The sequence below is a fragment of the Onychomys torridus genome, chromosome 11 (genome assembly GCF_903995425.1).
Source record: "Onychomys torridus chromosome 11, mOncTor1.1, whole genome shotgun sequence".
NCBI lineage: Eukaryota > Metazoa > Chordata > Mammalia > Rodentia > Cricetidae > Onychomys > Onychomys torridus.
The window spans coordinates 20,934,753-20,952,466 of record NC_050453.1 but is presented as its reverse complement, the minus strand read 5'-3'; the positions used below and the strand labels follow the sequence as shown (position 1 = coordinate 20,952,466).

Genomic DNA, 17,714 nt, shown 5'->3' with positions numbered 1-17,714 from the left:
TGTGTGTGTGCCTGCATATGAGTTCATGTGGATATAACATGCAGATTTGCAACATTTTTTATACAAAATCTATGTTGTCCAAGCTAGTCCTGAACTCTTGACTTCAATCTTCTTGCCTCATCCTCCTGAGTAGCTGGGAGAACAGGTATAAGCACTCTGTCTGGCATGGGCAGCTGGTCACACTAGTTCTAGAAATGAAAAACTCTGGCTCTGGCACAAGGAATGACCTCAGAAAGATTTATTTTAACTGGAGCTCTCTTCAGTGCCTTTCCTCATCTGCATACTGGGATATTTCTCCATTTGTAGTGAACACATTTCAAACTACTTCTTCTTGCTGTGCTGTCTTGAAATGCAGCTCCAGCAGTCACTGAGTTCCCACTACATCCCAGTCAATTTCTCTTCAGTGACAAGCCTCATCTTGGAATCCTCCTTTTATTATTTCATTCATTAAATATTGAGTAAAGGTGCTCTGGGGCTTGGGAGTTTGTAGTTGTTCCTGAGGAAAGAGAGAGAAGAGCATATCATAGATTTTAAATATTGTTGCAAGGCAAGACTCCAAATACCAAAGCTCATTCTAAAGTCTCTCAGCTAGCATTCACTGAATACCTAATGTAGTTGGGGGTCATTGGTTACCAACTATCATCTTCAAGTCTGAGAACTTTTCCCTTGAAATTCAACAGTAAAGTGAAGGGGAGAATATATAATAAGAATTGGTAATACAGTGAATCATTGAACATTTACAGGTTTGTAATCTATTCGAGGATGTTCTGGCTTTTATGCACCTGTTTTGTAGTCTTGCTTATCCCTGTTACTTTTACAGGCATCCAAGTGGACGGACACTATGAGAAATTTGAGTGGAAGCCATGTGGAGGAATTTGTCTTGGTCGGCTTTCCTACCTCTCCATCTTTCCAGCTACTCCTCTTTGTCTTCTTTTTTGCAATTTATCTGTTGACATTGCTGGAAAATATACTCATTGTTTCTACAGTCTGGCTCACCCCGAGCCTCCATCGCCCCATGTACTTCTTCCTTGGTCACCTCTCCTTCCTGGAACTATGGTACATCAATGTTACTATTCCCAGACTCTTGGGAGCCTTTCTTACCCAGGACGGTAGAGTCTCTTACGTAGGTTGCATGACCCAGCTCTACTTCTTTATTGCCTTAGCCTGCACTGAATGTGTCCTGTTGGCAGTTATGGCCTATGACCGCTACCTGGCCATCTGTGAACCCCTGCGCTATCCTAGTCTCATGCCTCCTAGCCTGGCCACTCGCCTTGCAGCTGCTTCTTGGGGCAGCGGTTTCTTCAGTTCCATGATGAAGCTACTTTTCATTTCTCGACTGTCCTACTGTGGGCCCAATATCATCAACCACTTTTTCTGTGATATCTCCCCACTGCTCAATCTCACCTGCTCAGACAAGGAACAAGCAGAGTTAGTAGACTTCCTGCTAGCACTGGTGATGATTCTGCTCCCTCTAGTGGCTGTGGTTTCCTCATACGCTGCCATCATTGTAGCCATCTTGAAGATCCCCACTGCCCAGGGACGGCACAAAGCCTTCTCCACCTGCACCTCCCATCTGGCAGTGGTTGTCATCTACTATTCCTCCACTCTCTTCACCTACGCACGGCCCCGAGCCATGTACACCTTCAACTATAACAAGATCATCTCTGTGCTCTACACTGTCATCGTACCATTCCTCAACCCAGCCATCTACTGCTTAAGAAACAAGGAGGTGAAAGATGCTTTCAGGAAGACCGTACTGGGGAAGTGCCACCATACTAGGGATGCTGCAGATTGATGTGTGACAGGTACCGGCAGAGAGGAAACGAATTCTTACTAAGGATTTGACTAGCAAGCACAGAATGGCCTTATAGGGAAGATCAATGTCAATTAGTAAACACTTTAAAACCTGTCTGGGAACCTCCTAATACATATGAAAATTAATAAATTATTGATTTTGTACATCCGTTTCCAAACTAAGTTTGCATTAGATACACGAGAGATATCTTAGATGGAAGGTTTCAAAGGGAAATTCTCTAATACCATGCTTTTCCATTTTGGGTTTTTTGTTTGTTTGGGTTCTTGGGTTTTTCTCTTACTGGTTTTTGTTTGTCTATTTTGATTTTGATTTTGTTTCGTTTGGGAGTTTTTGGGGAGAAAGACAGAGAAAAAGAGCATGAAGTTGGGTGGGTAGGGAAGCAATAATGATCTGGAGGAGGTTGAGAAGGGGAAAACCATGATCAAAATATATTGGATAAAAAAATTTTAAATAACATTTTTATTTAAAAACTGAAGATTCCTGAAAAATTTGTGAAGAGTCTGATCAAGTACATCTGAGTCCTAACCCTGCCACGAGTAATTTCCAGACTTCCTACGATTATTTATTTCACAACCAGCTTAAGATTCCCTGCTTTAATCCAGTTCACTACTTTATAAGTGAAAAAATCAGAAATAACAGGGTATTTAAAGATTCATATTCTCAAATTCTACTTCTATACAAACTATAAAGGCATGTGTTATATATGGCTTAAAAATAAATTTTATGGAATCTTCTAGCCTAAATTTCTACAGATCTCAAACCCACTGAAAGTCAAGATGTACAGTGCAATGTTGGTATTCATTCACCCACATATGCATCAAGATGACTAAATGTCCTTCTCATCTCTCCTCTAGAACCTCATGAAGATATGAAGTTGATTTGCTCAGTAGATATTGATTAAGTAGTAAGCAAAATGTGTCAGAAAACCTTCATGCAAGGCCATCTAGGCCACAATATTTATCAAACACTTGCAATTCCACCCCTAGGCAAAGGATGAAAACAGAAAGCAACATAATACAAGGAAATAGTTGAGATCCAGAGGCTAGGTGAAGAGATCTCTGTTCTGAAATGGATGCCTCAGCTTTGCACCCTAGACTGTAAATATTCTACCAAATTCTCTTAAGTTTTAGAAAACTGAACTACTTATAGACAATGTCACAACCATCTGCTTTCTAGATTTGTTTACTCAAACTTCCCCAAGTTAAACCAAGTCAGTAACATGTGAAAAATAAAATAAATATGAAATTGAACAAATCCCAATAGAACACAGATTGTCTGTATACATTTGCGTTTACATGTGTGTGTTCAGGTAGGGGTAGGGATGGTCATTCATCAAAGAAAACTACTTATGAGTTTTCTATTATCTAAAATAAAATCAGCAAAATAATAATAATAATAATAATAATCTGACCTAAATAAAATAGCAGAATTTACTATATTTTTACAAAATTTGAAAGTGATGTTAAACATTTCCCTACTTGTGACTCAGTTTCTATTGTAGTCCCTTTTCGTCATAGAGTTACAGAAGGCATGGAGTTTATGGTGAAGATTCTAGACCCTGGAAGTAACAATACCTGTTTGATGCTGGAGTTACAATCTTAAGCAAAAAGCTTTAATTCCCTGCACAAAGTTTCTCTCCTTTATGGTGAAAATAACACCGACCACCTCCTGTGTTTGTTGTGGAAACTGAATAAATATGGTACGTCTAAGCAACTCATTAAAAATTCTTCTCTGTGGATAGATTTCTCTATGAATACTAAGGATTAATTTCCTACCTGTGATGGCTTGAAACCCTGGAAATGTTGCTAGACAACATTGTTTATGATACAGATCTATGAATGTCCTCCAGCCGAGGAGATTTTAAAAAAAGAAAAAAGAAAAGAAATCCCAGCATCCCAGCTTTGACTACTCTTGCCACTCTGTTTATCCTTGCCACTGAGGTCCGGAAGCTCTGCATACACATGGATCTATTCCTTAGCAATGTGGGAATGTGGGCTATTATGTAGTTGAGGATCTCAAGTCAAAAGTGGACTCTACTCTCCTTTGTACAGATCTTATATTATCATAGCTGAGATTTTGAGTGGCAGTCTTGCCTGCTGGCTGCTTTCATTGCTCTTTCCCTGTAAGACAAACTTATTACTACTGTGCTAAGTGTTTGGCTTACTATCCCATATGTTTCACCAAGTTCCTTGGATGCTAAGCACAAGGTTGTGTATGTACTGGGCTATGTGGCAGATACTAAGAAGATCTGGATGATAACAGAGTTGACGGTAATCACTCACCAGATAGTAAAGGTTCCTTATTACCACAATTTTATCATTATTAATACCAATCTACACTTTCCAACAAATATTCCTGTCTTGTTAACTGTGTACTAAGCTCACTCAAATATTAAGACATTGGATTTCTCTAAGAATCTGTGCAAAGAAAAGATGCAGGAATCCTTGTAACTATTTGTAACGGTAACAAGATAATTACAAAGTTTAGCATTTCCAATTATAGAAAATTAAATTATGTCAAGGTGTCTTTGGGTTGAGTAAATGAAGTTTTTCCTCTTTAGTTTTTCTATTATTGAAAACAGATTTTGTTTTATCCAATATATCTTGTTACTGTTTCCCCTAGCTCTACTCCTCCCCATTCCTGGCCTCCTCCCCTCCCATCTGGATCCGCTCCCTTTCTGTCTCTCATTAGGGAATAAAGGGGCATCTAAGGGATAATAATTAATAAGATAAAACAAAATCACACTAGAATAAGATAAAACAAACAGAGATTAGAAAACAGATGTAGATCCTGCTACATAAAAAAAAAAAAAAAAAAACATCTTAACTTTGATGATAGACATCTCCTCTGGATAAAATCATAGAAAATATATTCCAAGCAAATGGGCCTAAGAAGAAGGCCACTGTAGCCATTTTAATAGCTGACTAAATAGACTTCAAACCCAAACTAATCAGAAGAGAGAGGGAAGGACACTACATACTCATCAAAGAAAAATCCAACAAGAGGACATTGCAGTTCTTATCATCTATGTACCAAACACAAGGGACACTCAAGTTCACAAGAGAAGTTTCTCTTCTTTAAAAGAGTAAAAATATATAGTGTGTCTTTGTTAGAATATCAAACACAAAACCTGAATCTTTCCTTAGCCGTTTTAGGCTAGCTTCCATACTTGATACTTGTATATATTTGTTTACTTTATACAAGAGGAAGAGCCAGACAACGTCATCTGGTATAAAAACTGCTCTTCTCGTGTGATATTCATTCCTACTATCTGATGAGAAAATCTTGTTGTTTTGCTTCAGGAATGGGAGATTTTTACCATCTATTAATTGATGTTAATTGGTTTCTTACTTTTTTTTTTTTTTTTTAGATATTTCTCCAAATACTCTGTTATTTTTGCCAACTGTACATTTAACTCAAATGCACTGGGCAAATGGCTTGCTATTAATTCACTTCCAATTTATAAAAGAAATAAGGAACTGGAAAATGGCTCAGCAGTTAAGAACACTTGCTGTTCTTGAATATGTTCACCTGCTGTAAGTTCAGGTCCCAGAATGCATACAGATGGCTCAAACTTGTCTATAACTCCAGTCCCAGGGGATCCAAAAGCCCTCTTCTGGATTCCATTGGCACCAACATACATGTGCATAAATATGCACAAAGATACACACACATACACATAAATCAATTTTTTTAGGAGATGGTTATTTCTTTTTCTTCCCTTTTGTTTGCTAGAAAGACTTTTTTTTAAAGATTAAAAATATCCAAAGCTGTAAACCTGCATTGCTATATTTTATTACTCACTCAGCTTTGTTACCAGCAGTGGCTGCCTACCGCATTTTTTTCCACTTAAAATATAAATGATTATCTTCTGAGGAAGCCACTTGTTTCATTTGGTTTGAGACAAGGTCTCACGTATCCGTCATTGACCTCAAATTCACTGTGTAGAGAGAGAATGGTGACCTTGAACGCCTGATTTAACTGTCTCTGCCTCCTGAGTGCCGGGACTGCAGGAATGCACCACCATCCCTGCTTTGTGTGGTAACAGGCACGGAACCCAGGGATTTCATGCAATGCTAGGCAAGCACTGCACCGGTTGAGCTATGTCCCCAGCCTGAGCTGAAGCAATTACTTATATTGTTCCATTACTAAATAAAACTTGGGAGTCACATACCCAAAACCTGATTGATCAGACAAGCAGAGGAGAAGCAACCAGTGACCTCCTCTTTCTCTCCTTCCTCGATCTAAAAGGCTAGTGAATCTTTCTAAGTAAGCCCCTCCCTACTACTTCCTGTGTCGATCTAAGCAGCAACACTTTTCATCACAGCTAACTGCAAAAGAGTCTTACATTAAAATTAAAACATGGATTCTGTGATGTTTATTTCTGAGAGAAAGAGCACACATGCTTGTCTGCTTCAAAAAGTATGACTAAAAAGAACATAGATAATGTACATTTGCAGAGTTATCAAATACTAATACAACAAAAGTGATAGGTTTCATCTTTAAACATTACTCTATTCACTTAAAAGTTACTCTGCCTTTTCTTACCAAGTCTGAGGGAACACACACCCAGAATATTTTCCCACAACCAGACTTGTTATACTCTACAAATACTGTAAGTTTACTCACCCAACTCAAATGTATGGTGTACATACTAGTGGGTTTATTTTTTTTTCTTAGTTTAACCCTTAATTTACTTTATTTTCTTTCATGACAGAAAGCAATGAAGGACAAATGACAGTTTTTCTTCACTATAAGTACCCAGATCTATATACTTCTTTCACAAGAAATTATTATAAATTTTGCCAAAGGAATAGAATGACCATGTTTGTTAGGATCCATCTTCAGTTCACCATAGTAGCTAAGACTTAATAGTGTGAAATGGCAGCTGCAGCTTTTCCCAAAATCCCTGTTCCATGTTATAGCTACCCATCTTACCTTCCTCTCCATTTAAGCTATACATTAATGAACTCAAGCAAAATGAAGTTCTTCTCATTAATTCCTTAAACAAGTGTTTTGGGTCTCCACCGAACACTATATTAAAAAGAAATGAATTGTATAGTCTCTGCCCTTGGGACTCTTAGTCCAAGGGTTTTGTTGAACTGATTTTAGGGAGGTTTAGTCTTCCTATCTTCCACCACAATTTTTAAGCTAAATAATCAGAAGCTCATTTACAACTCAGGATGCTGCAAGCTCTGCATTGATTTAAATGAGGCTGAAAAGATTTAAAAAAAAAAAAAACTAATAGAGAAGCCTGTTAACAAAAATTACCCAGTCAGAAATATTTCCACTGTTCCATTTCAGTACTTGAGAAATTCCAGAGTTGCCCAGAACTCTCATAATCAAATGTAAGCATCTCTATGTTGGCATGTGGAAGAATGCAAATAGATCCATATCCATCACCCTGAACAAAATTAAAGTCTAAGTGGATCAATACCTCAACATAAATCCAGATACACTGAACCTGATAGAATAAAAAATGGGGAATAAACTTGAGTGCATAAACACAGAAAACAACTTCCTAAACAGGACACCAATAGCACAGATACTAAGATCAACACTAAATAATTGAGACTTAATGAAACTGAAGTTTCTATAAGGCAAAAGACACCTTCAAAAGGACAAAAATGGCAGCCTAAAAAATGGGAAAAGATTGTCTCCAACCCCATATCCAAGAGAGGGCTGATTTCCAAAATATATAAAGAACTCAAGAAATTAGACATCAACAAAACAAATATTCCAGTTCAAAAAACGAGGTACAGATCTAAACAGAGAATTCTCAACAGAAATATCTCAAACAGATAAGAAACACTTATGGAGATTTTCAACATCCTTAGCTATCAGGGAAATACAAATCAAAATGACTCTGAGATTCCATCTTACACCTCTCAGAATGGCTAATATCAAAAACACAAGTGACAGCTCATGCTAGGGAGGATGTGGAGCAAGGGGAACTCTCCTCCATTGCTGATAGGAATACAAACTTGTACAGCCATCTTGGAAATCAGTGTGGCACTTTCTCAGAAAACTGGGAATCAATCTACCACAAGACTCAGCTATACCACTCTTGGGCATATACCCAAATAATGCTCAATCAACTGTGTTTATAGCAGCTTTATTTGTAATAGGCAGGACCTGTGAACAACCTAGATGTCCCTCAACCAAAGAATGGATAAAGAAAATGTGGTACATTTACACAATGGAGAATTACTCAGCTGTCAAAAACAATGACATCAGGAAATTTGAAATCAAATGAACGGAACTAGAAAAAATCATTCTGAGTGAGGTAACCCAGACCAAGAAAAACAATCATGGTATGTACTCACTTACAAGTAGATATTAGCTATAAAATAAAGGATAATTATGCTACAGTCCACAGACTGGACTTCCAGAAAGTAGGAATGGGAACATGAGCAATCAAGTTTAGGTGAGGAGTGCAGAGGAGCAGAGTACTGAAAGAGACTGGGGGTGCATTTTGTTGTCAGATAATAGCCTGGTGCAAGGAAATCTCACAGGAATCTTGGATGACCGTAGCTAAGACTCCTAACAATAGTGGATATGCAGCCTGAACTGGCCATGTCCTGTGACCAGACATGACTTCAAATTGAGAGAGTAAGAAAAAAACCCAGCCACATAATTTTTGAACTATAATCTGTCCTGTCAATGGGATGTGCTGGGGTAAGGGTGGCCTAGAGATTGAGATGGTGGCCAACAATGATTAGTCTAGTCTAAAACCATGCCAGGAGAGTAAGCCCACCCCTGACACTGCCTGAAGCACCAGGAAGGACCCACAGGCTGGAAGACTCAGAGACCTAGGGTAGAACCAAACATGACTGGAGGAAAAAAAAGAATGATGCCCAATGATATTCTGCTATACTCATATATTGATGGCTAGCCCAATTGCCATCAGAGTGGCTTTATCCAGCCACTGATGGAAACAGATGCAGACCCACAGAAAGCATTAGGCAGAACTCGGGGGATCCTGCAGAAGAGGGAGAGAAAGGATTGTAGGAGCCAGAGGGATCAAGGACACCACAAGAAAACTCACAGAATCAACTAATCTGGGCTCATAGGGGCTCACAGAAATTAAACAAACAACCAGGGATCTGGCATGGGACTGGCCCAGGCCCTCTGCATATGTGTTACAGTTGTGTAGCTTAGTCCTCTTGTGGGACTCCTAACAGTGGGAACAAGGGCCGTCTCCAACACTTTTACTGGCTTTGGGGGCCCTACTCCTCATACTGTGTCCCCTTGTCCAGCCTTAATAGATAGGGAAGTGCTTAGTCTTATCACAACTTAACATGCCATGTTTTGTTGATATTCATGGGAGACCCTCCCTTTCCAAAACAGAAACAAAGGAGGAGTAGATTAGGGGGGAGGGAACTGAGGAGAGACTGGGAGGAGAGGAGGAAGGGGAAACTGTGGCCAGGATGTAAAATAAATAAATAAATACATACAATCATTTTAAAAAGTAAAATTCCAAAAAATAATTTTAAAAATGTAAGTATCTATCAACAGAAATTAAATTAGCTTTTGTGGACATCGCATATTTGTCAGACATGATATAAATACAGATAACAACACTCATTCATCTTGCAATACCTGTTCTAAGCATTTTATATACACAGTGATCCTGAGGTAAACACTACTATAAATAAACCATTTTAACAATAAAACACAAGATGACACCGAGTAACTTGCCCAAAGCTGTGCAAGTAGTGTTTAAATCATGCTCCTAGTTCTCTAGCCCATTCTAGGAGAAACAACTCAATGCTAACTTGAGGCTTGATATGAATATTGCATTTCATGGACAAGCGTGTAACATCTAGAGAAGCTCAGGAATCTGTTCACATCCCTGAGCTGCACATGGAACAGTGGAACCCATTAGGCATTTGCTTGTTTGTTTTCATATGAAAGCCATGTTCTCTTTTGCATTTCACCATTTTCAGTTACCTCTATCACTTTTTTTGTCATACTGGAAAGATGAATCAAATCGATAAAATATCAACATTGTTTTCCACTTATGGGTGTTTTAATGGTAGAGAAGAGTCTGGCTCGGAATTGTTTGGTAAATGGTTAAAAGCAGTAAAACCATTTCAGCAGAAACTTGAATGAAAGGGCTAGGCATAAAACAGAGAAATTTCTCACGTGTAGAAGACATTCAACAAGTATTTGTTAACTAATTGATCCACGCTTCTATAGATCAGTAATATAGAGTACCACCAAAGAACCAAGAATGAGCTCGAAGACCACTGAGAGATGTAGGACATAATATTCCCATTTTGGGTGGGCAAGGTTTCTTTGTGAAAACTGTTATGGCATTAGTAAATGAAGGTGAGTAAGTATTAGATACTCCTAGATATACGGGTGGGGACTTTTGTAATCTGGGACTTAACACTAATCTTTAAATGAATTCCTATTCTTTTAAAATAGAGTTTAACTTTTTATTTGAGGAAGTTACCCCTCTTGACCTAATCTTATCTTTCTCAGCTTCAGAAAAGTGCACTGGTTGATACCCTTCATTGTGGGTGCCAAGATCCTCCTTACATTATGAAATAGTGCTGTGTCTATGGCTCTCCAGCTAGTCACTCTGGGAATATAGGCATGTGAGCCTAAAAAACACTACATGCATCTGAACACACTTCCAACCCCATACCAGTGGGCTCCTGTAACCATTTTAAAATGAAAAGACAAAAAATACAAATGCATTGTCAAAAATTCTTCTTGTAAATACAGATTTCATCTGAGTGTTGTATATGTATTATTTATATACAAATACTGATACCTAAAAGACATAGCCATGTATGGAGCTACCAATTGTAAGCATGGTATCTGAGTGTTGGATGTTTGAGAATCTGTGTATATTCGTGCACCTAAATCTCCAAATAAGGATGAATGCATGCCATACTTTCCTAAATGGCTTCCATTATAGTCATCCATCCTTGGAAGACTTTATTATTTATAAAACTGTTCCCAGGAAGAGAAACATACACACACACACACACACACACACACACACACACACACACACACACACACACTTATACTTTTATTTCCACCTTCTTTTCCCTCAGAGTCTGATTGGAAAGACAAGGCCATGTACTTCCACTCTAAGGTCCCTCTTGTAGCCTGAGGTCTCACTTAGCTTTGAATCTACTATCCCCTCAGGATGTCCTTGAGCTCTGAAAGGGCCAAATACATTTCTTAAGGCTGTGTCTCTTGAGAGGTCCCCTGTGGGTGGGAGGGAGTTGGTTTCTGCTCCTCCAGTAGCTTGGAGACAGAAACGTGCACAAATAGCCCCATTCAGTGCCTTCTTCTAGCTCATAAGAAACAAACCTTGTTCAGCAATTATCTAGGCTGAGGGACAGTGTCTTCCTTCCTGTCTACATGATTTTGTCTCTTTTCTAGGAACAGTCTGGAGATCTCTAACAAGGACAGGAAAATAGTTACATCTTAGGAAAATGGTAAGTTGAAAAAAAAAAACCAATGCTCATTTGTTTTCAGAAGGAGAATTCGGTCAGATTTTAGTTATTTTCTCAAAGAGAAGCAGGAAATAATTGGAGATTTCTCTTCTTAAATTGAAAATTGATCAGAATTTTTATTTCATATATTTTTAAAGGATGGTTTGTCTTTATTGGGCCCTTTATGCACAGTAACACAGCATGGTAAGGAGGAAACTTCACACACAAACAGAGCAATTAAACTGAGATTCCTTCAGTGGCTGTGTCAAGCCTTATGAAAAATGTGAGGGACTAGGAGATGTTAGATGGCATTGAGTATTCTGTTATTTCAAGGTTCTCCTGTGAGAAACCACTCTAGGTGAAACAGGTACAAGGCTTTGCAAACTACCCTGTCACTTGCTCTACTAAAGATCCATCTGTTGTATTCTGTAAACCCACTGACTTGCAAAGTAAAAATCCTAGTCTGTAGGTGTGCAAAATGCCCTCCTGAGGGAGAGAGAGAACAAGGGGGGTGGAAACATGTGACAACATGTTACAGCACCAAGAAGAACACATGTATTAGGAGTACCAGAGATGTGAGTATACATACATGCATGCTTTTATGTTGAATAAGGGCATCAGCTAGCAAACAAGATGCCAGATACAGAACTTCTTGTGGTTCACAACTTCTTAGAAGATTATTATTTGTTGCAGTTTATAGTACTTAGGAGATAGAAGGAAAGCCTGTATTTCCACTGTGTTGATTATTCAAAAATGCATCATGTGGTCACATTTATATTCAACTAGAAATCCTAGGATATGCTACAGATTAATGGAGCTCAAAATGAGATCAATAGAATCTAACCACTTTCCCCTAGAGGGAAAATAATTATTTCAAATATAGGCTGTGGTGTTGAAAAGTTACAAAGGGTATAGAGGATCAGGGATGTTGAATGTGCGTATTTCCCCATATAGTTTTGAAGTCTAACTCAGTAGATGCCAAACTATGCAGAGGAGATCACTATATGACAGCTAATTATTCTGCCTTGAAACACACAGTGGAATTGTTCTATTATAACCCTGAATCACAGTGGTTACTAAGTATCCCATGAAAAGAGAGCTGGACTGGAATTGTATCCCCTAAAACTGATTTGGAGGAACAGGGATTTTTTTCCTGTTTAAAAATGTCTGTCCCTTTAATATCTAAAATAGCTAAGTCTACCTCTGACTACTTACATAGAAATACTCGATTGAGGATAGGAGATTATGGTGCCCCTCTCTCACTAGTTGTCTTCACTTTGGAGATCCTCTGTCTCAACGGTTTCACGAGTCCATCCTCACAGAGCTCATGCAGCAGTTTTTAATATAAATGTTAGCTCAAGAATTTTGCCCAAGTAAAAGTCCTTCTCTGCCCTCGTTTCCTCACAAACAACAAAACAGATCTCTTTCCAAGCCCATCATGGCCCTGGCTGCCTCATTAATTACCTGTGTGGAAGGACCATTTGCCACCCTACCGGGAAATCAGAGGCAGAGCCTTGAAGGCAGGTGTTATTCCCTTCCCTGTTTGCAGGATAAAATCAAGCCTTAAATCCCACAAGTGCTTTCCAGAACATTCTAGTCTTGCTCCCATGAAATGTCCTGGGGGTCATGCAATGACCACAAGAATTAAGGACCTAAAAATCTGACTATATATGGAGATGAGGGATATTCATAATGTTCATATGTTGACAGGGGTGATGGGGCATTTAAGTGTTGACCTGATTCTGATTTCAGAAATAAAATTTAAAAAACAAACAAACAAAGAACAGATGCTTTGATGAAGAATAACAGTACCCCCAAGAAACCCCAGGAACTGAACACAGACTCAGACATGTAGAATCTCTCTTTTCCAAAGAGAAAGGCTATAACCTCCACCAGAGACTAGCTGTATTTTAAGTGGTGCTATCATTTTTAGGTACCAAATCTTCTGTCCACGACAGGATGGATGGAAACATTGATCTTGCATTGAGATCATAAATTTAGGAGAGAGTTAAATCTTCTGACCTATCTGGTTCCCTGCAGTCCCCAAACCCTGTGTTGCTAAAATTTATCATTCTCTTTTTACTTCTTTACACACACACACAGACACATTTGTAATTATGCAATAGACTTACAACTGTAAAAGTTTGTGAAACACATTTTTAAGAAAAAAATCATGCTTAATAGATTCACATTAATTTTTATAATTCTGTTAAAATAAAGCTAAAAGTTAAGGTGATTTGTCTATCAAGCTCTCATTGTGTTATACAACTAATTTCATTAAATTAAGTATGTAAGATAGCCAGGATTAAAGATTACTAGAGACTGGCATATAATCATTAATAAGTAGCCATTATGCCAACATGTAGCCATTTAACTTTAGGAAGAACACTGCAATATCCAAAAACATCACATCTGGTAAAAAGAAAGAATTTTAAACAAAAATACCATTAATTTAATAATATTATTATTATGGAATCTTCCCTATCTCTGAACTCTCATTTCAGCACTTTATTTACTTCTTAAATTTTTATCTCATACACAGCTATAATAAAACTAAAAGTACAACTTTAGATTCAGTATCAAAAATAGAAAGACAAGGAGATGGTCATGAATGCCAAAGATAACAGCACTCAGGAGGCTGAGGCAGGAAGTTTGAGGCTATCCTGAGTCTCTCTGTCTCTCTGTCTCTCTCCCCCTTATCTCTATCTCCATCTGTTTCTCCCTCTCTCCCTCCCTCCCTCCCTCCCTCCCTCCCTCCCTCCCTCCCTCCCTCCCTCCCTCCTCTCTCTTTCTCTGTGTCTCTCTGTTTCTCACTCTCTGCCTCCCCCTCTCTCTCCATATATGTTGGGTGTGCCCCACTCATACAGTATCATTTATATATGAAAAGCAATTACAATAAAAATGGAATTTGATCATTTCACTTCAACTTTGTCACTGAAAGAAGCAAGCAACTAGCAGTGTGGCCATGAGATAAATATTTAATATTCCCTAGATCAAGTGGTCAGCATGGTATTTATTCCTCCTAAATCCCTGATTGTGGGGTTCACTGGGAATGACATCAGAGTGTTTTCAGATATGCAGAGTGAGGCAGCCCCCAGCAGTAGTGATGCTGCCATGCACGGGACTCAGATGCTGGAGAAGGGCAGTTGTTGAGCATGACAGCCGCACACTCTGTGTCTCATGCCTGCCAGAAGGGCTGTCTAACCAGTCTTTGAAACTACTAGACTGTGACTCAAATGGCCCAGCCTGGAGATTAGGAGCCTAGGCGCCTTAGTAATACCCTTTGTGTGTTTGGTGAAACACTTTCTGGGTTTATGTATTCATTTTCTTGCTCATCAAAGTACAACAATTAGATAGATACCATCTAATATTATAGGATTTTTTTTTGGGGGGGGGGGCATCAAGACTGAGTTTCTCTGTGAAGTTTTGGTGCCTGTCCTGGATCTCACTCTGTAGATCAGGCTGGCCTTGAACTCACAGAGATTTGCTTGGCTCTGCCTCCTGAGTGCTGGGATTAAAGGCATGCACCACCACCACCTGGCCCCTAATATTATAGCTTAATGTCCATAGCTTATATTCATATTTACTATGATAGGTTAAAGTTCCTGATGTGACCATATTGTACTTCTAATTACTTGTTTTACTCAATTACTAAAACTTTCAAAGCTAAGTTGCATGATCAGAGGATGAAATGGCTCAGACAGATGCTCTGGATATACAGTCTGATACTGTTTTATGTTTCATATTTCCACTTGCTTTATGTTAATTTATCTCTGATTCTGAACACTTGTTTGGACATTCATATTTCTGTTGGGTGTTGAGGAAGAACGAATGACTAAGATATTTTCATGGTTCCAATGAAAATATTCCCTTTGTATTTACTCATTGACTCTTCAACCAAATGAAATGCTTCTGTTTCCATCATCTTCTATTGTCTTACAACGTTTAAGTAACACATCTAAAGAATGACTGTGTGCCTTGTGAAGCTGCTGAGAAATGGTGGAGGCTTTCCTGGAGCCATTCTTAGACAACTGTGTTGTCTGCTAAGATCTTTAGAGTCCGTAAGCGATGTCAGAAGAATGGTAAGATATCAGGGTATAATTCCTTGCCTGAAGTTTTCTGAAATTTAAAAAAAAAAAAAAAAATGTTTGCAGGAGGTGACCCCAGCTGGAACAATAAACATACTAACACAGACCAAAAAACCAGCAACACAAACCCTTGTTGGTAGAGAAGGGATGATTTGGATGGCAATGTGGGAGGAGAAGGACTAATAGAAATTAACCTAGTTGGGCAGTGGTGGCGTGGCGCACCCCTTTAATCCCAGCAGGCAGAGGCAAGCAGATCTCTTGAGGCCAGCCTGGTCTACAAAGAGAGTTCTAGGACAGCCAGGGCTACACAGAGGAACTCTGTCTCTGAAAAAAGAAAGGAAGGGAGGGAGGAAGGAAGGGAGGGAGGGAGGGAGGAAGGAAGGAAGGAAGGAAGGAAGGAACAGGAAAAAAACTGGTGTAAATGATTTACAAATTATTTTGAGTTGGTTTGACTTGAATTCAGAGGTTAAAAGGAAAGATGATGAAGCAAAATCTAAGGCAGATTCTTAAAGCTCACTTGTTTACAATCCCCACAGTTCTAGTAGTGAATCGTAGGCTGTGGTCATCAAGGTTCAATTCCATGTTTGTGTATGTGCATGGGGATGCATTGCATAAGAAATCTTCTGGGCCAATAAGATAGCTCAGTGAATATAAACACTTGCCCTAAAATCCGATGACTTGAGTTCCATTTCCAGAATCCATGAGGTAAAAGATGGAACGGACTCATGCAACTTTTCCAGACTTCAACATACACACACACACACACACACACACACACACACACACACACACACAAATAAATAAATGTAAAAATAAAGAAAAATTGTATTTCAGCAGAAAACAATGGTTAAATTTGTTCTGCTCTCTGACAGTTTTTTTTCTTTTCCTATGATAATTTGTGTGTTTTCCTCCCTAAACATGTATCATTTGAATATAAGTTTCTGTTTTTGTCATCTTAAATCTGCAATATAATGAAAAAAGGGGGAAAGTTAGGATAGGATAGACAGCTCTCTCTCTCTCTCTCTCTCTCTCTCTCTCTCTCTCTCTCTCTCTCTCTCTCTCCTCCCTCGTCCGTCCCTCCCTCCCTCCTCTCTCTGCCCATTTCCTTAGGAAATAGCTTTATCTGAGTCTTCTATACCTCAAAAACAAAGCTGTTGAGAAATGAGGAACAGGAATAGATATGGACAAAAACAAAAGAAACAAAATGATATATCATAAAAGGGCTGAAAACAAGGAAGTACTTCCAGTCCGAGATCCTGGAGCAAGTCTCAGTCCATCCTAGAGAGAGCCCTTGCTTGACTTAATTACCAGATAGGAAGTGTCACTCACAGGAATGCTTTTTTATATTATTCCCAAAGGATGGTGAGTTCTCTAATAATTAGGAAACTCTCCAGTTTCTTCCTCCTTTCCCATTAACAATAACTGACATTTTCACTTATTTGTTTTTCATAATTTTGTTATTGGTAAGATGAGGTGAATCCTTTGGAAGGGAATTATAAAGTAGAGAATGTGTGTTGATTTGGGGCTAAAAACAGTAGCTTGGAAAGATAACAGCAAATACCTATGGGAATTTAAATCCAAATCCCATTTGATGGTTATAAAACATCAAGGTCTCCCTAATAACTTGTATTTTGAAAGCTTATATAGTATGGTCACTTAGCTAGACAGAGACAAGGATGGGATTTAACTATACTTTTGCCAAATTGCCCATCAAGATGGCTGTAGAGTAGATTGGATTGAAGAAAATGCCCTTCCAATTATTCATTGACCTTTATCCTTTGAGAAGATCGTGAATGTTCGTATTGCACTTCTAATTGCTATTAAACTGTGAGTATGATCAACTATTGCTTTATTAAGGTTTTGTGATATTTTTTGATTAAACAAGTACAACTGTCTCTACTTTACAGATACATGGGGACATGAAATTAGTATGTCATCATACAAAATATACCTAAAGAATAAGTATTTGAGTCTTCTGCTTTCTTTCGGCATGCTATAGATGGGAAAGCTTTGCCCTAGTGAAAGGGTGGTCTGAAGGGACTTCCTTAAGCCCAACAGTGATGTATTGAAAAACCACAGTGCTTGGACATGGTAGGTCTGATTTCACTGCTGTGCCATCTTGGACAAGTTATACCATTTGAACTAATTTTTTAAAACTTAGAATACAAATTCCTTAAAGTTAACTGCTGTTCAAGAATTCTAGTTCATAATTCAAGAGGAAATAAAGACATGGAGGCAGGAAAGCTCTCATTATGATGAATCGCTAGAAGCAGGTTATCAGTACAAGTAATCTCAGGGCTGTGCTTAGGACACAGAAGGGACTGACTTTACCTATGCCCACAGCCAGCC

The 17,714-nt window shown here is 38.6% G+C and overlaps 1 protein-coding gene across 1 annotated transcript; it reads left to right on the top strand.

Annotated features, from left to right (window-relative positions):
• The first annotated feature begins 841 nt into the window (after positions 1-841).
• Positions 842-1,796, top strand: LOC118592722 (olfactory receptor 6P1). The gene has a single exon (XM_036201742.1). It carries the CDS (start codon positions 842-844, stop codon positions 1,793-1,795), a length of 954 nt encoding a protein of 317 aa, XP_036057635.1. The 3' UTR covers position 1,796.
• The last annotated feature ends 15,918 nt before the right edge of the window (positions 1,797-17,714 follow it).

Excerpts from the sequence above, each read along its gene's own strand:
- LOC118592722 (XM_036201742.1), top strand. The coding sequence starts at position 842 with ATGAGAAATTTGAGTGGAAGCCATGTGGAGGAATTTGTCTTGGTCGGC.